Genomic DNA, 24,717 nt, shown 5'->3' with positions numbered 1-24,717 from the left:
GTCGTGTGGTAGAAAGAATTTAAACTTTTCCTGACTCCATGGACTCTTGACTTTTCCTCTTGGCTGTATGAAAAATAAACGGGATATCACGTGCGACCCGTTTAGTTGGCGTAGGAGTGCTGGAACTCTGTGTTCCGCTGTGGAAGAGGTGCGACCGTTCCTTATTGGAGAGCATGTTCAGTATACGTACTGGAATATAGTTCTATCGCGAATTCTCGTACGCAATTCTTTGTGATAAGATTAGTCTGGACCCCTTATTGTGTACTGCCGACCAAAGCTAAATGTGTGGCTGTCTGTATAGTATCTGTGACTAAAATGTGAACGATTTTATTGTGGTTGTAACACTTACGCATGTGCGGGGAATTTCCCGAAATTCCGCACGGCTTATTCACTTTCCGCCTAGAAACGAAAAGTCTCCGATTCGACAAAAATCATCTTTATTTCACGACCTGCGACAAAAACTGATTCAAGACCTGCGACAGAAACAGGTCTTCGGCAAAGTTACTAAAAATTACGCACAAATATTTTTCTAAGCAGCCGAATGGAAGAATAAGTTCCCGATGATCGTTGCCCTTGCGATGAGTGTTCTAATAAATTCATCCCAGGTGAACGTTGATTCCCGTTGCATTCGACGTCTTTTCCACCTGCACTCCCTCGACGCGGGATGTAGCGTTCGAGGCCGTGGTTCCGCGTGCCTCCACGTCACCATAGACAGTACCGCCGACTTCCGTCGTGTCCTGACCCGGGTCCTCTCCGTTAGTCGCGGGCGGGGTCTCAGTGTTAGCGCTTGCGGAAGGAGCGCCCAGCCGGACCGTACGCGCGGACGCGAACCTCGTGACAGGCGGGAGGGTCTCTGTGCTGACGTCCCTGAGAAAACCCAAGTGGGAGCGTGTTACGTACAGCTGAAATTTCCGCGCTCAAACTATACTTAGCGCCGTGACACTCTACTAGCCGGATAAAAGTAGAGAACTAGTGTGCAACTTCATCCGAACTTGGCATGCTGAAATGTCGACGATCGCAAACATAAGCGCAAACACGAGAAGTGCAAATGCGTACACGAGCACCCTGACGCACCAGCTACAAGAACCTAATGGCGTGGCATGCTGAAAACTACGAGACCACGTGGAAAGTGGTGTGGCTTATTCGCAGGCCTGGTGGCAAGCGTAGGGGCGATCGAGGTGAGTTGTAGGTAATCTCCGTTGGTAATTACTAGCCCAAGAATATTTCGAGACGGCATATAATCGTTAAGAAACAAACACCGAGGGAGACCGACGGAAACTACGCAGAGATAAACCTTCGTAAACATGTTTGCGAACTTTGGAACTTGCAGCACGGATGGTGGAATATCAAGGGAGTTCCATTATTTCACTTACTGTGGCATGCATTGTAGCTTGGGTTAATTTTTTGGGTTAATTTTTGTAGCCATGTAGTGTATCCTTCAGAAACTCACTGGCGCGATCGCAAAATCGTGGCAGATTTAGTAGGCGCCCGGTCAGTCTTTGCTACGACTGCCGCCCTCGATCCGGTGTTGACTCACGCGAAACCTGTAGTCATCTTTCTTTCATAAAAAAATATTGGCAAGATGCATACGTTACACGAATCAGCCTACACGTTCGCACAGTGCAAGATGCGTGCAATCGCTGCGGCACTTATTCTGCAACGAATGATGCCGCATTTAGAAACCACCTACATTTAAATAGAATCTTGTCCCACTCTCTCTATAGCGTCACCTGACTAAGGCTGCTCTGGTACACGTCGTGTGCAGTATACTACAGGGCAAGCGAAAGATTGATTGATTAAGTGATTGATCGGTTCATTGATTGATCGATTCATTCATTCATTCATTCATTCATTCATTCATTCATTCATTCATTCATTCATTCATTCATTCATTCATTCATTCATTCATTCATTCATTCATTCATGTCTGAACGAAACACAGAGATATTCAGAGACGCCTTAGAGAAAGGCGCGGGATTTAGCTTTCACAGTAACTTTGACCAGCTTGAGTTCTTTCATATGCAAGCAAACCTAGAGTGAAGTATACGAATGTTTGTGTGCTTTTGCCATTTAGAAAGGGACACACGTGGTCATCAAATAAACCCGCGACTTCGTTCTCGTTGATATCTCGGAGCGTCACAGAAAAACGAGTATTGGCTGCTCTCTCCTGTGTTTCCCTGTTCTCTACCTCTTTTTTTTTTCCATGGAAGATTAAGAGCCTGAAGTTTCAGCTTTCAGCGTCAGAGGGGAGGCCAATACACGACTAAATACGGTGCTCAGTCAGACGCTTCGGTACTGGTAGGAAACCCTTTCTCTTCGAAATAAATTCCACTAATATTGACTAAACGGCACCAGAATAAGAATTTATTTGTAAGCATGAAATATATTTGAACTGGAAATAGGCCAGTCTGACAGAGTGCCAGCACAAACTGTTCGGAGGAAACTTCAAGTCAGGCTAAACTCTGGGTCTCCCGTTTTAAATAGACATGAAACGCAGAGATGGTACCTATAAACAACCACCCATTAAATAGCGACATTTAAAACACAAAATAACGATTTTAACACCTTCTGGAATCATGAGGTCGATTTGCAGAAATTCACGAGAATTAGTACATTTAAAAGAAGTTATAGCCCAAAGTTTCGAGGTTCGTATGAGACACCAGAAAAACATTATGGCACTTGTGTAATTTCTGTCTGCTAGACTTTCCAAGGAGAACAGAAAGGCTTAGCTTGAAGGCATACTTCGAATGGTTGTTCCAGAGTGTGACATAACACCGGTCTCGAAACTATTGCTACATTTCAGAGTGTACAACAAATTTCTTTTCACGTTGAAAGCACCAATTGCCTAAAACTTGAGGAAGGTTGATGTCATTTTGAAGGCTGAGTTACACTGTTATACTCTTTGTTCTTAGAAATCATCACATTTAATGCGTAGCATTCTTTGGCGAGTAGCCCAGTAATTTTAGTAGCAACATTACGTCTGTAACGCAAAAAAAGCCACACTTTCGCCGAAAGTGTGGATTTTTTTATTTCGATAGCAAACTAGTGGACAGCTATATGAAATGAGGATAGCATGCTTATCGGCGGTATAAACGTGCAACGCAGGCATACTAAGTGCATTAACAAGCACGGTGTCACGCGCGCACAAGCCAACATGAACACATCTCACTCGATGACCGCAGAAATTCGCTGTCAAAAAGCTGCAATGAGGATTTGGTTGAAACACGTTGGCGGGCTAGTTGGATAGAATCCATGATACAGTGTATGCACCCCTGAATGTTCTTTTGCTGCTGTCACGTTCGTTTCCGCTCGTAAGGTATATATTTATCGGTGCGTGTGAAAATAAAAACCTATAGCTGAAAGTGAAGCGCTGTCTCCGTGTATCTGTTTCTTTCTACGTCCTCGTTCAGTCGCGCTCATGCACTCTATCATGCAATGAGGAAGCGCGGCAGCCGCAGCGAGCGAATTGACCTTCGTGCTGCCGCTCACATCAACGCGAACTACTCCGCGGAAGCACAGCGTAGTTGGACTGTGTAGCCGGAGCAGATGGCTTTCAAGATACAGTAGCCCGGCTGGGCGCGCGCGGCCTGCTGGCCCACCCGGACTATAACACCCCCCCACCCCCCGTACCTACCCTCCCCCCGAAGCCTTGCGCGCGACCGAAGGCGGCGCGCTTCCTCTCCACTTTCCGCCGTTATGTGCGCACTCGCTTATACAGCATACGGCGCACGGCGACCATTTTATCGCCCTCGGACTACAAACGCAACCTCATGGTGACGCCGACGGCAGAAATGCGTTTGCAGTGTCCATATAATTGCTATCTCAACAAAAGCGTGATGTCTTTCCCATAGGAATACACATGTCTCCGTAAAAAATATATGTTGTGGCGGGCCAGCTTGAATATGGGAGTGCGCCAACCTTAGCTTGGGGTGATATGGGGGCGGGCCAACCCAAATTGTGGGATGAAATTAGAGTGGGCAAACCTTAATTTTTGTGGTGATATCGCGTGGGCCATCCAAAATTGGTGGCTGATATGGGGGTTGACGAAGCTTATCTTGGGAGTCAACCAACTTGAAATTTGGGATAGACCAAAAGGCAAAGGAAACAAACTAGCCAAAACAAAGGGAAGTAAGGGTACGAGCCGAGCCAAAGAATGATACGCGTTAGGAGACAATTCTTTGAATTTCTGTAGTCTTTTTCCTTTTTGATAAAAGAAGTTTTGGTCGAAATGGGCTGGATAGATGCTGAAAATTATGGTTTTTCTGTATCTGTGTAATTAAAAGGGAGCACCTCAGGCAGAAGCTTCTGATGCCTTTAGACTTTCTAATAATACCTCACTATTTACCTCAGAATGGTTGCGCTATTTGGCGGCTGCGGCTTCTTCGTTGCCGTCATGGGGACCGAGACACAGACGCCTTTCATGATGCGCTTAGCAGGCCCGTTGCACCGGCAGACTCCGCCCACGCAGTGAGCCTCGCCCAGGCAAGGTGCGGAGTCGTTGCATGGGACGCCCACGTGACCTACTATGTGCTTTGGAGGTCGAAGAGCGACTGCAATGAACAAGGTCGCAACTTCGGCACAAACGCGGAGCATCGGTTGTGATTTCAAATTAGCAGACAGCCATGCGATTCAAGGATATCACTTTTATCGACCGTATCAACTTATAAACATCCCTAAACATCCCTAAAACATCCCTGAACTAAATTAACAAGCCTGGTGTCGGCCCGTACAGCAGTCATGAACACGTCACTGTCGATGACAGCGCACATTCGGTGTCGGAACGCTGCAGCGAGCAAGTGCGGCAGCAGCAGCGAGCGAAGTAACCTTCGTGCTGTCTATCGCTTCGGCGCTAACTCAGGGCATCACTGCCTTGATAGTTCTCGATCCACTATAGTCCAAATTTTGTTCTCTGGTGTTATATTTCGTGTTGACCCTTCCTAAAAGAGGGATCGCACGTCATACAACACAGACAGCGAAATGCAGTCACTGCACGAGTAATATTTACTCACCTCTTGTATTTATTTATCTTATTGATCTATACATACTGGGGCCTGAATGAGGCTATTGCTGGAGTGGAATGAACAACGAACATACAATATTTGTGAAAAAGCTTGCCTGAATCGTTTCACTGGTGGTGAACGAGTGTTGCCCGGTAATGAATTCCATACTTCAATTGATGATGAAAAAAAACAATGTTTAAAGGAATCAGTGCGGGCAAAAAAGTTTTAATGCTTAGAGCATGCTGACTCTACATGAGGGTTTACATGAGGGTGTACATGTGGTGCGCACATGAGGGTTTAGAAAAAGTCAAGTAGTTATCTTGAGAGGAGAGGCAAGGAGAATTGATTAACGTGTGAAGGAATCCTAAGCATTCAAGATTGCGACGATCTGCCAGAGGAGTGAAACCAAGTAGGGGAAGAGAGTTAGACTGCAAAAATTCCTTGTCATATATCCTACAAACAAAACGCACAGCCTTTTTTCTTGCACTGATTCTAGTTTCTAGACGTCACAGTACTTGTATGCGTTCCATACAAGGCAGCTGTATTCGAGGATGGGGTGAATGGGGGTTTTATATGTAAGAAGTTTAGCTTCTTGAGGAGTAACACGCAGCGTGCGATGTAAGTAACCTAGTATTTTAAGGGCCTTGTTACCCCGGTTGCAGCTCGTCGACGTCGCCTGTGGAGGAAAGTCCACCGCATTTCGTGGGTCCCCCAGCTTTGCAGCCGTACCAGGAGTTCTCACAATAAAAGCAGCCTGTACAGGCTAAGAAACTGGTACGCAGCGTTCACGCGCAAGTGAGCAAAAGGAGGTAGACACGTACTAAATTTTGTAGCCGCTGATATATGCATATTAACTGTGGGCCCACACTATAGCCTTTGGCTGCTGGTCTAACATTTTCTCGTACAATCCATGAAACAATGACAAGTAAATGAAATGAATGAACGAATGCCCATTTCTTCCTACATCCTCGTTCTGTCACGCTTAGATATTCTATCATTGTTAAGTTAGTAAGCGAATGTTTGCAAGTTGATACGGCCGCTAAAACTACTACCCTTATTTCACGCAGCTATCCACAAATTCGCTATCGCAATCGATGCTTCGCGTTTCGGGTGAACTGCGACATTTTTTTTTCTTTCGCAAACGGAAGAGGTGTTGTGCACTCTTTGAGAGAAAGGCCATCATGTGGTGATGGCAGTACCTGAGTACCGTCTGAGAAGTTCGCACTGAAAAAATTCGATGTTCCGCCCGAAAGGCGACGCACCGATTGTGATAGCAGATCAGTAGGTGGCTGTTCGATGTAAAGATAAAAGTTTTAGCGGCTGTATAAGGTTGTAAACATTCGCTCACTAACTAGATTAACAATTATAAAACGTGTAAGCGTGACTCCATGAGGGAATAGATAAAACATACACGCAGAGACAGCGCTGTCTTTGCGTGTCTGCTACTTTGTACGCCCTCACTGAGTCACGCTTACCCATTCAATGACGGATTCAAACCGACTAGCCTGTCAACGTGTTTTTTAAAAAATTAACCAGCACGGTGTCACGCGCGCACAGGCAAACCTGAAGACATCTCGCTCGAATACAGCGGAAACTGGCTGCGAAAGCGCTGGAGTCAGGAATCGCGGCAGCAGCTGCGATCCAATTGGCCTCCGTGCATCTGTCGCTTCAACGCGAACGAAACGTCGAAAGCACAGCGCACGCGAAGCTACCAGCACTACGCGCACTCTGCAAACACCGCAGATCGCTCTGAAGATGAGGACCGCGCGGGCGCGCTTTGGCCACGTCGCAGATCGCTTTCAAGACACACGAGCACCGGCAACGCGTCCCTACAGCGTCCGCCAAAGGCGTCTATACTGGTGGTGGGTGTAACTACGGCGTCCGCGGTTTGCGTCGCCAACCCCGCAGTAGACGCCGCGGTTGTCTCCACTATGTAAGGAGCGTCGGGCAAGGAGGACATCGAGGCACCCTAGGAGCCGCCGGAGAAGAACGACCCTCCTCACCTCACCCCTCTTCACTCGCGCGCCTCCGGAGTGAGACGCATAGGGGTGGCGTACCTCACTCACCCACGCGAAATTGAACCGCGTTCGCCGGCTCACCCTCACAAGCTTTCACTCACACGGAACCTCACGGCGACGGCAGAAGTACGCTTTGGGTGGGCATAAAGTTGCTATTGCAATAAAATAGCAAGTACGAGAATCGGTCAGTTTTATAAGTTTTGTGGCGTGTAGATGAAAAACTGGCTGTGGCTTAGCTAAGGTTAAGCCCAGGATGCGAAGCATACTAGCCTTTATTTTAACGCGACAGCGTTAAGGAGCTCGTGTCGCAGAAAAGCCGGTGTCATCGGCGTCGGCTCAGGCGTGCGGCGCTTGCTCAGGCGCACATTTCGTTGTCGCGCCGAACGCTGCGTTGCTCGACGCGTCCGATGCGGGGCGCGTAGTCGCTGCGCCGTAGCAAAGCCACGTAGAAACAGTCTCTGTAGCACGCCGCAACCTTCGCTTCTCATTCCAACGAGCAGCTCTGTCTCCAGGAGGCATCTCACCTCGTGAGTGTCTAGCAGAGGCAAGCGCAGCTGCTTATATACCGCCGCGACGCCGCGAGCGACGGCGCGAGTTGGAGCCACGTTTCTCCTCTGTCGTGAGGTCACGGTGTCACGTGGTATTGAAGGCGACACCGCCGCGCCTGAGGAGCTGGGTTGAGCTCTAGTAATATGCTTCGCATAAAAAGTATTTTATTTACCCAGCAACCTATACAGTGAAGACATTGCTCACGAGGCGCAACAGAGTCGACGCGCGTTTTGCTGCAATTACTTGGAATCGTAGAGGACGTGCCGTCACGTCCAGCCCAATACTGTTCAGTGAGGACACGGTAGCGTCCAATCTTTCGGTGCTCACGATCGAAACGAGCACAAGCATTGGTGCCTGACAGTTCTGTGGACGCATTATTTCATTGAAACACACTTTAAAGGGGGAGTTACAAGCGTCACTGTTTTTTTTTGCCGGCACCCGTCGTGCATCATCGCATTTCGACGGTAGTAATGCTGCTCACGGCACTCTCCTGGGCAGCGTTTTTACCATTAACTAACCGATGTGCCTTGGTTGTTGGGCCGCACGAAGAAACGGCTCCTGCGCATTGTCGGATCATATTAGCTGAACAGTGTCGACTGTCTAATGGCTTCTCCTATCTTGCGCAAATACGGTGTTTGCAGCTGATGACATGCTTGAATTAAATTTTATTGTTTCTTCTTGCAGACCGATATACTACTTTGCGAAACTTGTGTCAATGCCGGCCACATAAAGGAGACAGTATGTGAGAGGGCGTGAAAGTCTCCACAACGGTAGATACCTTTCGGCAGGGTTTGACAACAGGGCTTCGCGCACCAAGCGGCAAAATTGGCTGGCTGATCCTGTTGCACGCCGGTAACGAGGAAGGCTTCTTAAATGCTGCGTGCCTCGTTTTCCGAGCTGTGAAAGGCACTGCTGACTACAACGAAATAGCTGGGACGCGCTTCGAGAAGTGGTTCCCTAAACCACTTTTGCCTAACATGAAGGCGCACAGTGCCATAGTAATGACAATCCCCTTTACCATATCGTTGACCTCGAGAAAGTTCCAACGTCGTCAAAACGAAAGAGTGACATTCAACATTGGCTCACGGAGTAGAACATCGAAGTTTCCCAGAACCAATTAAAGGCAGTTTTATTGGAGCTAAAGAACCAACACAAAAAGATGATTTCCATCTATCGCGTGGATGTTGTCGCTGAGGCTGTCGGTCACGACGCTGTGAGCCTTCCTCCATATCATTGCGAGTTCAATCATAGCGAACTGATGCGGAACCAGGTGATAGATTACGTCGCTGCTAACGATGCCACATTGACCCTTGCCGGTGTCGAAAAATTGCTGGGTGAAAGCGTCAGCCTTGTGACGGCAGGCAATTGGCTTCGGGCGTGTTCTCATGTTTAGAAAATTGAAGAGTTTTGGCAATGCGACAGCTTCATTTACGCAAGCCTCGACCAGCTCCTAATTTCACTCCGATCGGATTCGAGCAGCGACAGTTATGCGAGTGGCAGCGACATGATCGGAGTTGAAGAGCTTATGGGAATGTGAACACAGTCGCAGAAGCCAGTACAACAGTGTTGATTAACTTGCGCATATGTCCCATGCTTTTACTAAATCCACGGCTTTATAGTTGCGGGCAGAGCAACCCGAACAAGTGCCCCGTCGATCGATAACTACCGCGAACCAAGCATTCTCCGCCAATATAGACTTCGAAACCTGGGCTAGGCGGCGCTACGCACACTTGTTCAGCATAGTCTCTCACGTGGCAAATGAAAACGTTGCCAGGCGGTACCGTTTTGTAGGCGTGTTGTGTGCGGGTGTACGGGCTGTGATATTGTGTCTGCCGTGCATTTGACCTGCACAAGCCTGCCGTTCACTATAAGGAGACTTCGAATAAGGGTCGTATGCATAGCCGCGCTGCAGTGACTTCGGGCACGCAGATGCCCTGACGTTTTTTGCTCTACGATGTTAAGAAATGGGACGGCTTTACACATGCCCTTGAAATGTGTTGCACCGCCCGCAATGCCACATCACATTGGTAACACACAAACTAAAAGAAGATGCGCAAGTATTATGTTAACAAAATGTATAATAAAATAGCATAATGCAGAACCACCTCGAAAAAAGAAACAGCAGCATAGGCCTTTGGCGAAATAGCTGCGAATGAAAGATTACAAAAGCGTATCGACTGGCTTCGACTATCTTCAACTATCGAAGAAAATCGACTATGCTTCGACAAGGGAAGTCTGAGAATGCTAAAGTCTGTCCAAGTACGCAGCTGGAATTCCACAACCTGCATCATGTCATAAAGAAACTAAGTCGTGTACATCCCCTCCCTCTGCCGAAAGAAGGAAATGCGAAAACTCATTTGGCTAACTCACACATTTTTTTCTGTGCTGCGACACAACAGAACTTACGTTTTAAAAGTATAATAAATACTTGGTTTGTCAAAAATATTTCTTTAAATCAATGTTATTTTTACACGACCGCACCGCTTACCCTGCAGAAACCGCTGATAACTGTCGGGTTCTAGCCTATAATTCCCTCTTGTGGGCGGAACCATTTAAGGAAAAAACTTGGCAAGGGAACATGACATGATAGCGTTCACCATTTCTTAAAGTCAAAACCTAACGTAACCTAACGAACTAATGTTATTTTCACACGACTGCACTGCTTACCCTGCAGAAACCACCCATAACCACCGGGTTCTTGTCTATAACGCCGCGTTGCGGGCGGACAAACTTACGGAAAAACCAGGGGGGCATGATGTGATAGCATTCACGGGTGAATGATTTTGTTGTTGCAAATCAGTTTAGAGCAACAGGAATAGCTAAGGTCTTTTCTTTTTGTTTGAGGGGGAATCCGCTTGACGGATGGTTCGATGCTCGATCACCTTCAGGGGACGCCACGCTTCATTGGAGCCGAAGCTCGTGCGATCAAACGTAGAACTCATTCAATTCAGCTCTACTCGTTGAACAGGGTGCCTCTGAAAATTTTTTTGGATCTTAGCCATGAAAAGTCAAACTGGGTACATATTTTGAAAACTATGAGACTGTAACCGCAAAAGGGCACCGAACGTTATTTCAACAACGTAGAACAGATAAGCCACGTCTGATTTAGACCGCATTATCACTTCTAAATTCTGTGGAAAGCTCCGCCATGATCCGCGACATCTATAGACGGTTTAACTCGCGCGATAACAGCAGCGAGAGCGTAGCCCCAAGAAATTTGCTGTCACGGGTCTTACCAGTCTACTGCTTAGGAACGCAAAGCACGTTTTTAAGCTGTTCTACTGTGTGGAATCGCTGTATTTAAGTTTTGAGTTAAAACACGTCGGCATAGCACCTGAAGACTATAACATTCGCAACTACAGCATAGGGCGCGTGCTCGCAATGTTATTGCTCTTGGAGTTTATTCGGAACACCACGGCAACGGTACCCGCCGTGGTTGCTCAGTGGCTATGGTGTTCGGCTGCTGAGCACGAGGTCGCGGGATCGAATCCCGGCCACGGCGGCCGCATTTCGATGGGAGCGAAATGCGAAAACACCCGTGTGCTTAGATTTAGGCGCACGTTAAAGAACCCCAGGTGGTCAAAATTTCCGGAGTGCTCCACTACGGCGTGCCTCATAATCAGAAAGTGGTTTTGGCACGTAAAACCCCAAATATTATTATTACCACGGCAACGGCGGATATGGCAGCGGAAATTCGCCGGGAGTGTCCATGTGATTACTGCCTAAAAAAATAGACAGGTTTGTGCCTTGCTGTAATGCAGTGGCCACCGTAGCAGCACCCGTTCTGGTTTGCTGCATCACGCATGCGTTCTCCGGCCGCAACTCGACGATAAAAAAACGATACCGTCACGGCCGAGGCCAAAACGGCATCTGAGTTTTTGGTCACCGAACCAATCGAAAGCGTCGGACGAACAAACACAGTCTTTGGTGAAGTGTTGGAATTGCACGCTTAGCGAAATTGAACGGGCGCACACAGCTCGAGATGAAGGGGCAGTAATTTAGCCTAACTGCGAGATATTGCAGGGGGTGGTGTCGTTGTGTCCTCATGCGAAAGAGCGAGCCAGCAGCACAACCTCACGTTGGCTGCGTGACGCGTGTTTGAGGCGGTAGTTTTGGACACAGCTCAGCGCCCACTCGGTGGACTGGCGTAATTTGTTAAACCAGTGTAAATTATTCCGTGGCTTCAATGCCTAGCGCGAGCGACCCCAGGTGTGTGCCCGGAAGAGATTTAGGATCTTCGAATACCTGCAAGAACTTTAAATAACAATTAAACGTACCGGCATTTGCGGTGCCAACGTTAACGCTATAGCTGCAGTCCGCCGGAGTTACAGAATGGCAACGAATCCGGCACGGACGCCGCTAGGACCGCCCACTGCGTTGTTTTATTTGTTAAAATCGCGTCGAATTATAAGACACGTGGAAAATAAAGGTGCGCTTTCACAAGAGATGATTACGGTGGAAACAGTACAGAAGACAACATGGTCCATATGCACAGCATGCCTGACAACTGTAAAGTATTTCTCGTCTATGCTATCAGTGCGGCTGGCCTCTCTGCACAGACCGCTGAAACAGACGCATCTTTATGCGACCTTTGCAGGTTATCAAGCTGCAAGTTCTCTGAACTGTGCCACGCACGTAATTAACTTGCTGTAGCCATTTATCGGTAGCATTGTTTGGTATTCCGGTATCTCGGTAACGACGAGTGGTTTGGGCCGTTTACTGCATCATTTGCGACGCAAACATTAGTGGCCGTGGCGGTAGCGCCCTCTGGTAGTACAAACCTCAACCGGATCAACGTATTGAGCCAAGCATATTCTGTTTTGTCGCTGGCGCAAATTTTCGACGCAGGCGTACTCATGTTCACGAATGCCCCGTTGCGGGAACCTTGCACCAAAAGCAAAGTAGAATACATTTTGATACTGCAATATTATCTCTCTGTTTGTCTGGTCGAGAATAACTCCGCCCCGTGCCGTCACCATTCCGACCGCCGCGCGTTTACGCCCCCACTCATCCAGCGATTCGGCGAAACCGCCCGCGCCTTCTAGCATACCAAGCTCGCTAAAACTCTGCATTGTCGAGCTTTCGCCACACGCCTTTCATTTCTTACGTTTAAAAGTTAATTAGTTATATTTATTTAATTAGAAGATTTTGCCTGTCAGTTTGTTGTGCAAGTTGTGTACCACTTGTATAGTGGTATCAGCCACCGCCAACTCTTGAGGATTTGGGAAAGTGTTCTCTTCTGAAGCACTATATCTATCTATCTATCTATCTATCTATCTATCTATCTATCTATCTATCTATCTATCTATCTATCTATCTATCTATCTATCTATCTATCTATCTATCTATCTATCTATCTATCTATCTATCTATCTATCTATCTATCTATCTATCTATCTATCTATCTATCTATCTATCTATCTATCTATCTATCTATCTATCTATATATATATATATATATATATATATATATATATATATATATATATATATATATAGTGCATGTTTGCAACTGCAGACCGCACCATGTCATGCTGTGCACTAGTCATTGTGGACGCTGCCCAGCTAGAAGACGAACAAAGCGTCTTTCGCTGCTTGCAGTGCTGCCTTCAGCCGGTTTCCTTCTTCTAGCTGGGCAGGGTCCATTTGGACCAGTGCACAGACGACGTGGTGGGGTATGGGGTGGTGGGTTGTGTAATTGCCAACGTGTACTACGCCCATTTTAAGATTGTGGCTAGTATCGTCTCCAACCGATCTGCTTTGCCGGTTGCCATTTCATGCTTAGGTGTACCCTCAGAGTTCAGAGTTGTTTATTTGGGCATAATAATAAGGTTACAAATGGGGATTATACATAAATACAGAGGGATGTCGCAGAGTCAAGTGACTGTACAAAGGACCTCCCACAAGAAAGGAGTAGGATATGTAAATACAAATCAGCAATATGTAAACACACAAGACACCGTAAAAAATTAGCCAATAACACTGTAAAATATTTAATAGCACAAAGCAATTATTAACATAATGATAACGATAAAATGATTATATAGAACGCAATATTTTACGGACGTTTGATTTGACTGTGTAAAATGAGTGTGTATGTTAATATGACACCGTAATGAGTTCCAAAGAAGTGCCGCTGAAAAAGTAGCAGTAATTTTACCATAATTAGTTCCAGGTTCTGGCAATGTGGCGGCCTCACTGACGCAACCCTCGACCAGCTTCCCAATTTCACTCGGATGGGATTAGAGCTTCGAGAATGATGCAACTGGCAGTGACATGATCGGAGGGGAAGAGCTTAGTTAGTTTCTTTCTTACCATTTCAATATGGGAATCCCCTAACATATGCTCGCGAAAAACCATACCCAATCTTTAGCTGTCGAAGAAAAATCAATCGCAGAATCGTTCAAGTATAGCTTTGAAGTAGCTGTGTACGTTGTTCCCTTCGCTCGTAACAAAACGGCTTTGATTTTTAAGCCGTTAATTTGTAGGCACCTTACGGTCAACGGTCAACGGTTTACGATCGCACGAACCTATTTTTTCATTCATTTATTCCTAAAACTACCAATGAATAGAATAATCTGCCGGCCTCAGTTGTTAATATAACCGATACATCTGCTTTTAAACTACAATTGAAGAATACTTTTGTTAATCCACGATTTATAAATTTCTAAAAATTTTTCAATTTCTTTATTATACCCTGTCTTCTGTACATGCTCTGTATTTTGTTCAACTCCCTTCTGTACCGCCTTTGGGCCTTGAAGGTACAATAAATAAATAAATAAATAAATAAATAAATAAATAAATAAATAAATAAATAAATAAAACCATGCATACAAGTCACCTAGTGCCGTGTTTGCTGCTGAAATAAGGTCACTTACAACCACACCTGTTGAAAGCAAGGAAGTGTCATCCGCATATATGGCAAATTTGATTCGCTGGTTGATGTTAATAATGTGGTTGACATAGGTAGTAAAAAGTAGTGGCCCCAATATACCACCTTGAGTTACGCCTTGAGTAACTCTTTGCAAAGAGGAGTGTTCTGTGTTTATGCTTACACTCTGTAGCCTATTGTTCAAATAACTGGTAATTAAATTCAGTGCAGTGCCTGGAATGCCGTAAAAGGGTAACTTTTGTAAAACGGTATTGTGATTTATCCGTTCATAGGCTTTAGAGAAGTCAACAAATATACCTAGTTTAAGTTTCTTGTCCTCTATAGCGCCTAATTTAATTTCTTTTTGGCGTAGCAATGCTGCCTCTGTCGACAGCCCTGACCTAAAACCGTACTGAGCCGGCGTAACTACAAAGTGTTCTGTAAAGAAGTTCGAAAATCTTATAAATATTAGTTTTTCTATGGGCTTTGAAACTAATGGTAGAAGGTATATGGGCCTATAGTTTTTCAAATAATTTTTGTCTCCTCTCTTAAACAGTAACTTTTGCATGCTTCATACATTGTGGGAAAATACCTGTGCCTGAAATGAGGTTATAAATCTATACTAAAGGGACGACTACTATATATATCACATAACAGATTGGAGCGTCCTTTCAACCATCAATACCTTTCGATTCCCTTTTCTTTAGTCTTTTGAAAACACACAAGACCTGATATTCATCGGTTGGAGGAAGATAAACCGACAAAGCTACTTGTGGCGGACATGTAGGGCGGTGGTGTCACTGACGCTGTCTACCAATGAAGCAAGGTGAATATTAAATTTCTCAGTCAATGCTTTGTCCCTGTATGTTCAGTCCCCTTCAGTTATCTCTTGTACACTAAAATTATCTTCATGTAATGCTTTATGTAACGATTCGCTATTTTCATAAGTTTAAATTATTTCGATACATCCTAAATGGGTCCAATGTGTGTGGATCGCGATTTTTGAAGAATAGTTGATACATGCTATTTTTCTCAATAATCACGTTGAAAAGATTCACGCGAATACATATTTTTTCGTGATTTCGAACCAAATTCCGAACCACGCAAAGCCCAACCACTTCTATACCACCAAAGTTGCTCACGCCTCGCCTTTCATTCATTACAAAGTTAATCCTTGGAATTTTCAGAACGGCATCCCCCAAACAAATGTAACGAAAAAAAAACACCGACAGCGTATGTCCTTTATGTTAGCTCTTCTCAGAGTGAAGAATTAAAAGTGCGAAAGAATAACATGAGGTAGACGAATGCAAGAGGCCCCGTTTCTACCAGAAAGCGTTCGCAGCCAGCATTTCCAGGTAAACGTTAGGGTCACATAAGCTGCAGTTGCCGGGAAGCATGAAACGCAGTAAAGGTCTTTGAACGCTGCCGCATTCCACTCTTAAAGGCGAAGATTAGGCGTCCTCCAAATTTTTAAAAACAAGAGAGGTCCTATTATAAATCCTTGTGGTATAGCACTGTTAGCTGCTGTAGGGTGTAAGTGCTAAATATTGATACAGTATATTTTCTATCTATCAAATAGTTACGTTATAATCGCAGTGCCGGGCCAGTTATAGCTACAGTGTCTAATTTAGCAAAACGTATGTTATGAAGAAGTTAATCGAACGCTTCAGAAACAACAATAAATAATGTACCAGCAAAGCTGCTAGTGTCAATTGTCCGCCGAATTTTATCTCTTAGATGTATTATTGCTAAATCAGTTGAGCATCCCTCCGTAAACCCATATTCATTTGGTGACCAGATATTAAATTTTGACAAATAACTCGATGAGCGTATTACGCTAAGTTCTTCGATAATTTAACTGAACCACGAAATTATAGCAATGGGGCGGTATACATAGTTGGATGTTAGGCGCTTATCTCTCTTCTTGAAAAATAGGGATTATTTTGGCCTTCTTCAAAGAACTTGAAAGAATTGCTGTCTTAAAGATAAGGTTCACTATGTGACAGAATATTCCAGATATTAAGTACGCTATCATTTTTATGTGAGATGGGCTGAAGTTATCAAGACCAGGTCCTGTGTTTTTTTGACTGGAAAAGATTGTGACTATGTCTTTAGGTGTCACGGGATGAAGGAAGAAAGCTATGAGGCACGCAGGGGTATGTCTGGGTCAGTGAATCGTCGCATTCTTGATTATACCTAAACAGAAAAAAAGGAGTTTGCTATGTTCAAGGAGTTATCAGGGAAATCATCTCCCAATTGCATCATAGTTATTTCAGCATTACGATTAGATCGACCTAAAAGACGCTTTAATACTTTCCATTGTTTTTACACCGATACCGGCACACTTAGTTTAATTTTCATAATACCTAGTTTGAGCCTGCTTTAGCAGTTTTCCTAATAAGTTAGAATATTTTATATATCTTCCGTGAAGTGCAGTGTTAAATGGCTGTCTTTTGGTTTTTCTGTAAAGGTAATCTTTTTTTCATAGACAATTTAGCAAACTGGTGGATAGCCACGGGTTACGAGGAGCTGAAAACTTTTTTTTTTACTATTCAGTAATACTGTGGAATCTTCAATAGCAATGGATGTTATTTTTAAAAATGTGTTATAGGCAGTTCTAGGGCTATCATATGCCTATACTGGGGACCAGGCTGAAGCAGTAATTAATTTAACAAATATTGTCGAATTAAGTTTCTTTCAGGTGAAGTTTGTATTGGTATTGCCAGAAGTAGAAGTTAAGCGCACGATTATTGGGCAATGATCGGTTATTGAAGCTTGGACGACAGCAAAGTCAGCGTTAGTAAGAAGATTAGATAATATGTGGTCGATAAGTGTGCGGCTGTTACTTCTGGGACAAAGAGCTGGAAGCGTAATTAGGTTTTCATATCCAACCCATTTAGGCAACTAACGTAATCATCTAGTAGCCAGTTAGATGTATGTAAAAGGTTAACATTAATATCACGCTTGTTAATGACATTTTTCTGCTCTAACGTTAATTCATGCAGCAAGTGACCCAGGGCTAAGCGAAACGCGCTTCCAGATGATGAACCTGAATTATAGATGCAACCCACCATTACGTTTTTTTGTGCTGAAAAAAAATCGTGAAATTTGACCTAAAGAGATTCGCAGTGAGTCACGTTGAGGGTCCAGTCAGATCGCGTCGAGAAGCGCAACTCGTAGCGTACAAAAATAGCAGTGCCAGTATTATAACTGTTATTACAGTGGCAATATTCAGAAGAGTACGAAGGAAGGCTATATAAGTTATTGTGAGTTCCGCAGAGCCAGGTTTGACCAACGCAAATAACAGAGAAATTATGGCGGGCAGATGATTTGTAGAAGATTTGTAGACGATTGAGGTGTACACGAAATTTGTGATGCCATCCATGTTTTTTTGCAAAGTTCGCGCATTGAAATGGATTAGTGAACGCCAAGGCGATGAAAAATAAGCCTCAAGTTCTTCCGGTAAAAGTACGAAGCCACTGGGCACAACTTAAATATTGAAAATTAGAAGCCTTACGCAAGGTTAGGTAATAATAGATACATCAGAAGCGATGCGAAATGCCGGACTGTCGGGAGATTTCCGCAGCTTGATCTGCCAATTTTCTCTGCAGATGAACCGCCAACCTTTTTCCTTCTTCATGGAAAGCGTGCTGGACAACAAACGCTTTTTGTCTGCCGATATATGCTTATCGATAAATATCATCTGCCCATTCCCTCCTGAAAACCCTGTGCTTCAGGTTTTCAGTCGGGCCCTTCGTATCTTCTTCATGAATTCAGTCATTTTTGTTCGAGAGCAAAACCTCATGATTATAGTCTTATGACCAGACCGCGCTGGTACGCGATGCATTGTGTCGACATGAGCGGTTAAGACTGTACAGTTGCTTTTGTCGCCGATGGATGGCAGTCAGGATTGCGGTACAATCCTCCCATCTGGGTACAGGGCATCCCCTTTATTTTCGAGTTATTAAATCTTGAGAATTGCTCAAGGTCAGCGACTTTCGTTTCAAGGGCCTCGTTTTCTGCTTTCAGAGCGCGGTTTGCGGCAGACAGCTCAAGCCGTCGAGATCGGATTGACTAGACTGCATCGTCTAGAAGCTTGAGGCTGTCGTCCATGACACCAACTTTAGTTCTCATCGCACCGACATCTAAGCCTGTGTCCCGAAGCTTAGTTTGTATGCTGATAACCGGCCGGTTGACTAATTCGTTCAACCGATGCTTCAATATAGTTTCTAGCTCGTCCATTCGCTTTCAGAGTTCAGCATTTGTCGGCATTGCGAGGATGGCTATAAACAATTCTGCACTTCTGCACTGTGAGTGCAGAAGCAGGGAAAAGCGATAGCAACAGCAGCAGCAGTTGCAGGATTCACAGACACTAAAAATTATCCCAGAATAAAAGCAACCAACATGTGAAACCAAGCAAGTTTGCTTTGTTGCGTGTTTGCAAATGCAACTACTGCTCCTACAACTATGACGTTCTCACTGGGACGGCTTTCAGGGCAGGAAACCGGGCTGCATAGAATGCAGCCTTAGAGGTAGCTTCAACAGAGTGCGCGCCGAGACCAGCAGGGCAGTCAGTGCCGCGCAGGCACGTGCACGATTTTTTATGCGAAGCATATTACGAGAGCTCAACCCAGCTCCTCAGGCGCGGCGGTGTCGCCTTCAATACCACGTGACACCATGACGTCACGACAGAGGAGAAACGGGGCTCCAACTCGCGCCGTCGCTCGCGGCGTCGCGGTCGTATATAAGCAGCTGCGCTTGCCTCTGCTAGACACTCACGAGGTGAGATGCCTCCTGGAGACAGAGCTGCTCGTTGGAATGAGAGGCGAAGGTTGCGGCGTGCTACAGAGACTGATTTTCTAGGTGGCTTTGGCTCAACTCTTGCAAGATGGGCTGCGTGGGAATCGAACCAGGGTCTCCGGAGTGTGAGACGGATACGCTACCACTGAGCCACGAGTACGATGCTTCAAAGCGGTACAAAAGCGCCTCTAGTGAATGCGGTGTTGCCTTAGAAACGAGCTGTTTCTAAGGCTCAGGCGTGCGTCGCTTGCTCAGGCGCACATTTCGTTGCCGCGCCGAACGCTGCGTTGCTCGACGCTCACCGCGTCCAATGCGGGGCGCGTAGTCGCTGTGCCGTAGCCCATTGTCTTACACCCCTTCGCGGGTCGACGGGAACGCTATCGCGTTCCACTCTTGAAGGCGAAGCAGAGTAACGCATGAGTTGTTTCTTCGTCTAGCCGAACCAAATATAGCCAAGCAACAGCAGTTCACCAGGATAAACAGTGGTTCAACAACTAAAATAAAGGCTAGTATGCTTCGCATCCTGGGTTTAACCTTAGCTAAGCCACAGCCATTTTTTTTATAACCTCCTCGATCAGTACACTGCAAGCTAGAAACGCCGACAATTTTCCTTCCGTTTCATGTCGCATACGACACTAACCTGCGACGCCAGTGACGCTGGTGGCGGCGTTCCTCGCAACGCCAGCGTCATGAGACGCCCGGTAGCTGCCAGGGCGCTGTTTCTCCTGCGCAGCTGAAATTGCCTCGCGCGCTGTTCGTGATAAGTTTTACGCGAACAGAAGGAAGCAAGAAAGGAGGTAATAACTGCACTCAATAGGCCAACTCGAAACAGATGAAAGTAGTGCCGTGTTCCGTCTCCTTTCTTTGCGCCCTCCTCCTTGTGCGATAAAATTTTATTACGAGTACGCAGCACTAACCCATCCAGGGCCCTCTGCTGAACTCAAGAGTGGTGTCACGCCAACATGTTGTCCCCGCGTAGTCGTCGGACGCCGTCCGAGTAGCTTCAACGCAATGCTAGGCCACTACTCCGTTCCATACATAGCAGTCAACGCTGTGGAGGCTAGAAAGACTTCTTGCAGTGGCTTTGTTCGCATTTGCATACAGTTCGGTGTTTTTCACCTCAATTGTGCGCGACTATTCTTGATACAGGCACGGCACTGAATGAAACAAAGTTTAATGGTTAGAAACAAACGCACTGCGGTATACGGCTGCTAACGCGTTGTTTACCCATTTTTGATTTTGTTGTTCTTTTCGGGGTTTCTTATTTGCAACCCAGCCCGAGGAGCCTCTCGGGCGCGCTTGCGCATGCGCGAGCGAACGCTCTTGGTGCGCAGCGAAGCACGGACGGAACGCTCGGAGTGATAACTTTTCTGGACCGAACTTATTGTGTGGCTTCCACTGCTTTGACTGCTATGTATGGAACGGAGCATAGCTATCACTTTTAATCCTTCGGCCTTAGGACTGAAATACAGTGTGCATTATTACAGTGTAGTGATCGTTGAAAGTTGCCAAGGACAAATGCTACAGCACTGCGCTTTGGTTAATGATTGAAGTAGGTAAAGGCAAGGCGCAGAAGACCAGGACTTAGGATAGATAGATAGATTATGGGGTTTTACGTGCCAAAACCACTTTCTGATTATGAGGCACGCCGTAGTGGAGGACTCCGGAAATTTCGACCACCTGGGGTTCTTTAACGTGCACCTAAATCTAAGTACACGGGTGTTTTCGCATTTCGCCCCCATCGAAATGCGGCCGCCATGGCCGGGATTCGATCCCGCGACCTCGTGCTCAGCAGCCTAACACCATAGCCACTGAGCAACCGCGGCGGGTAGGACTTAGGAAGAAGAACACAAACGTTTGTGTTCTTCTTCCTAAGTCCTGGTCTTCTGCGCCTTGCCTTTACCTACTTCAAGCAAGAACCAGCTAGCCCAAGCAAGAGTTTTACTTGGTTAATGAAAGCGATGAGTTGCTTTCTCTAAATCGTCACACTGAATTCATAGGCTGTCTGAGAATAGACACGCCACCGAACGGCTGGTAGCTATTGCGCATAAGCGACCCCCTCCGTGGGTTCAAGAACCGAACTACCTGCACAACTGCGTTCCGGTAAACGAGAATAATCAACACGAGTCTCTATTAGCATCAGTCGTTCTCTCTGTAAACAGCAAGGACAGTTGTCCATTGTAGTATTCGAATAAAATGAACAGCGGAAAACTTCAAAAATGATAGTCTCGAATTAACTAGTATTCGAATAAAATGAATAGTGGAAAACTTCAAAAACGATAGTCTCGAATCAACTACGAATCCACTAGCCAAGACTGTTTGATTCACGCTCGAAATGTTGAATCCTCGCGCGCCCCTATGCTAAATATGCAAGAATGAAATTGGCAAGCTTGTGTAGTAATTGATTGACCACTTCAGAAAAGTTTCGCTTCGCACAAATTTTGGGAAGTACTCTGAATCATAACAATTTCTTCTATGGTTTTAGGCTAAGTGTTGCTAACTGAGTCAGACGGCCTACAGCTTTGGGACCGTAGAAAAAGCAAAAGCCAGTGTTGGCGTTAAACAAGCTTCGAAGAAACAAGGTGACTTACTGTTCGGCTTCGGCGTACGCTTGGCAGCCTGCCTAGCACGATTTGTTTCAGCGTCTGCAATGTTGGAGACCGAGAAAAGAGAAATGTAATTTTGACCGCAGTAATAGACTACGCTCGTGAAATTACTAGTGTTTGTTCTGTCTCAACGTATATAATAATGTTTGTTCTGTCTCAACATATATAATAATGTTTGTTCTGTCTCAACGTACATAATAGTCGAATAACAAGAGCCCACCTCCCTGCACCAAGATTGCTCGCGAAATCTGTGCAAGGCACGTTGTTCCTACAGATGAAAAATACGAAGATCCTTCGTAGCGCCGGGTATTTCAGACGCAAGCTAAGATCTACGCACTGTCGTCATTGAAGTTTAAGAGGCCATCACAAAATCGCCATCAGTCTGCCACAAACAACGCCGGCAAAGCTGATCAGTTGAGCGGATAATCACAGCAAGTTCTTGCCTCCTACTTTTGCAATAGATGAAAAAAAAAACAATAGATCTCCTTCCTTATTACCTTGCACTCTGAAAATTCGTTCGACAGGAGTGTTTCGTACAAGAATCTAGGGGCTGTCGTCAAAGTTTCTCACGAACAGTGGCGTGGTCTTTGTGCTCATAGAACCCTACAGGCCGCCGTTAATTAAATATGGCTGTTTCGCATGCTTTGTAGCAGGTTGGTCGCATTTTCTGATTCCCTGAAGAGCGTTCGATTTGTTTACTGAACAAAAAAACAATAAAGCGCGTTTAGTTGATCAGAGACGTGACACGCAAACTCTCTCACGGTAAGGGAAAGGAAGTCGCAGTTATTTGAAATAAATGGGTTCAGGCTTGAAATTATATCTGAAAGATGAATGGAAATTAAAAAAAAGAAGGTAGATGTTTCGTTTTAAGTGCCCTGTCAATATGTAAGAACCTTAATACACGTTTAAAGCCGTTTTTTCGTTTTTAGTCAGACGCCCCCACCTCGATATACAAGATAGTTATTATTGGGACTGAACAATCTGTTTGGTTACACACTAACAAGACTTCAAAGTATAGCTACTATAACACCGGAGTATACTTACACAGGCGACGTGGGGCTTTCGCTGAATGAAGGGAAGCGGGTGAAGAGAGAGGGGAGCAACACGTATATTACTAGTGACATCTCGGCAAAAATAAAAGACAATAAATTTACTCTTCTTTTTTCATCTTTCCTTACCGCTTCGCATTGACAATCTTGGGCAAAGTGTTCTGCGTGATCTATTTTCGCAAAAAACCGAACCTTCTTCAATATTGCCTCTACCAGCAGCGCAATGATGGTATTTCAGGCGCATGAATTGGACAGGGTGACATTACTTGCAGAAGATATGCGAGTGGTTCTTAGTGCATAAAGAAAGCTTCCCAAATTAACTTGAGGTCGCTATCTCAACAACATTAGTTGTATCAGATAAAATAATGAACGGAGTAAGCAATTTCGACAATATAAAGCATATGCCATTTGAACACCCGTGAATCCTGCTGGTGATAGGTGTGTAAGGACAGCATCGCGGCGGCGATGGCAAATCCCACGAGGCATTTCCGTAAGAGAGGTTTTGTAAGGGCCTGTGTTCTCATACACCAGCCTTCGCATCCCTAAATCTTCCTCTCATACAATAAAGTTGCTTACGGGGTCGGCATAATGGCAACAAACACGATAACTAGATTACTTTTTGTTGGGTTTGCTGGTGCATATTACTGGAGCACTAAAGCGCCAAACAGACGACACAAGTAGAGACACGGATGAGCTCTTGTCCGTGTCTCTCTTTGTGTCGTCTGTTTGGCGCTTTAGTACTTCAGCAACAATTACTGCAGTGTTGTACTATCACGTTTGGCACTGAAGTCATAGAAGCTTCGAAAATAAGATGCATTATTGTATTGTATTGTATTGCGTTTTATGGCGCATAAGCAACTCAGGCTAGCATGCGCCAAACACATGCTATAATTTATTTCTAAAATTGGGTATCCTCATCGAAGGTCCTTGTCCGTACAAGGACTCTGAGGAGCCCAACAAATCAAATGAAGTCCTCAGCCTTCTTTGCAGGACTGAAAAAATGGGTGAGGTGCATCATAAGTTGCGTGAAAAAACTGAGTAAGAAATTTTAGAATTAGTACTGTGATACATACATATTTCTACCATGCATACTTTTTTTCTCGAACACCACACACAGAACTTTCTCGTGTCTGTTTTAAAGTAAATGCATGATTCAAGAAATGAAATGAAGAGTTCGACGAAAACTCGTCTGGTAGGGATCGCTGATAGTCAAGGGTTAAAACGGACGCCGAACAAAAACATTAAAAGAAAAGAAACCAAGACGTTGCGGCTGCCATGCGGGGCCTTGTTCACAATTCTACGGAAGGTTTGTCGATCATGTCACAAATAGGTGTCGCAACACGCAGCGACGTTGGCAGCTATGTCTGACGGCAATACGGTGACACTATATTAGGTTTCCATCATGCATGAGCTTCCCGTTAGCAGAATAATTGCGCAAATACTGAAGGTAAACTTTCGGTGCTTACACGGAGCCAAGAGAATTAACGAATGGAGGATGAACAACACCAGGAGGATCAGAATGCACGCATAGAACGGGAGCAGCGCGTGTGCTCCTTCTCTCCTGTAAGAAATGAGAAGAAAGAACAAGCGACTGAGGGAAGACCGATTCGTGTCGAATAAATATTATCGCGTTGCCACATCATTTTCTTGTTTCCATGACACACATGCTACAGCTGTAGTGCTTTCGCCTTCGAAAATATCGATCATGCATTGTCTTGCAAAAAGACCACACTCTTTGTGATAAAATGCGGACGTTTCTTCCGTGAACTCTTGTGCACATCACGCAGAACACGGCAGTAATACTCCCTGTTGATAATGACACCA

The 24,717-nt window shown here is 45.3% G+C and overlaps 1 protein-coding gene across 7 annotated transcripts in view; it reads right to left on the bottom strand.

Moving 5' to 3' along the window:
- Nucleotides 1–420: 420 nt before the first annotated feature.
- Nucleotides 421–24,717, bottom strand: part of LOC135921985 (uncharacterized) — a 44,514-nt gene continuing 20,217 nt past the window's right edge. For 4 of the 7 annotated variants that reach the window (XM_070540416.1, XM_070540418.1, XM_070540419.1 and 1 more), the window contains 5 exons: nucleotides 24,360–24,454; nucleotides 22,889–22,909; nucleotides 21,830–21,883; nucleotides 4,346–4,550; nucleotides 421–867 (listed from right to left, as the gene is read on the bottom strand). In XM_070540416.1, the coding sequence (XP_070396517.1) occupies nucleotides 597–867; nucleotides 4,346–4,550; nucleotides 21,830–21,883; nucleotides 22,889–22,909; nucleotides 24,360–24,454 (646 nt within the window). In that variant the 3' untranslated portion in view covers nucleotides 421–596. The remainder of the gene's footprint in view (nucleotides 868–4,345; nucleotides 4,551–21,829; nucleotides 21,884–22,888; nucleotides 22,910–24,359; nucleotides 24,455–24,717) is intronic. The other 3 variants (XM_070540420.1, XM_070540417.1, XM_070540421.1) reach the window with 3 other exon arrangements.

This window comes from Dermacentor albipictus, chromosome 6 (genome assembly GCF_038994185.2).
Source record: "Dermacentor albipictus isolate Rhodes 1998 colony chromosome 6, USDA_Dalb.pri_finalv2, whole genome shotgun sequence".
Lineage (NCBI taxonomy): Eukaryota > Metazoa > Arthropoda > Arachnida > Ixodida > Ixodidae > Dermacentor > Dermacentor albipictus.
The sequence above is the reverse complement of the archived record's forward strand: the minus strand, read 5'-3'. Positions and strand labels throughout refer to the sequence as shown.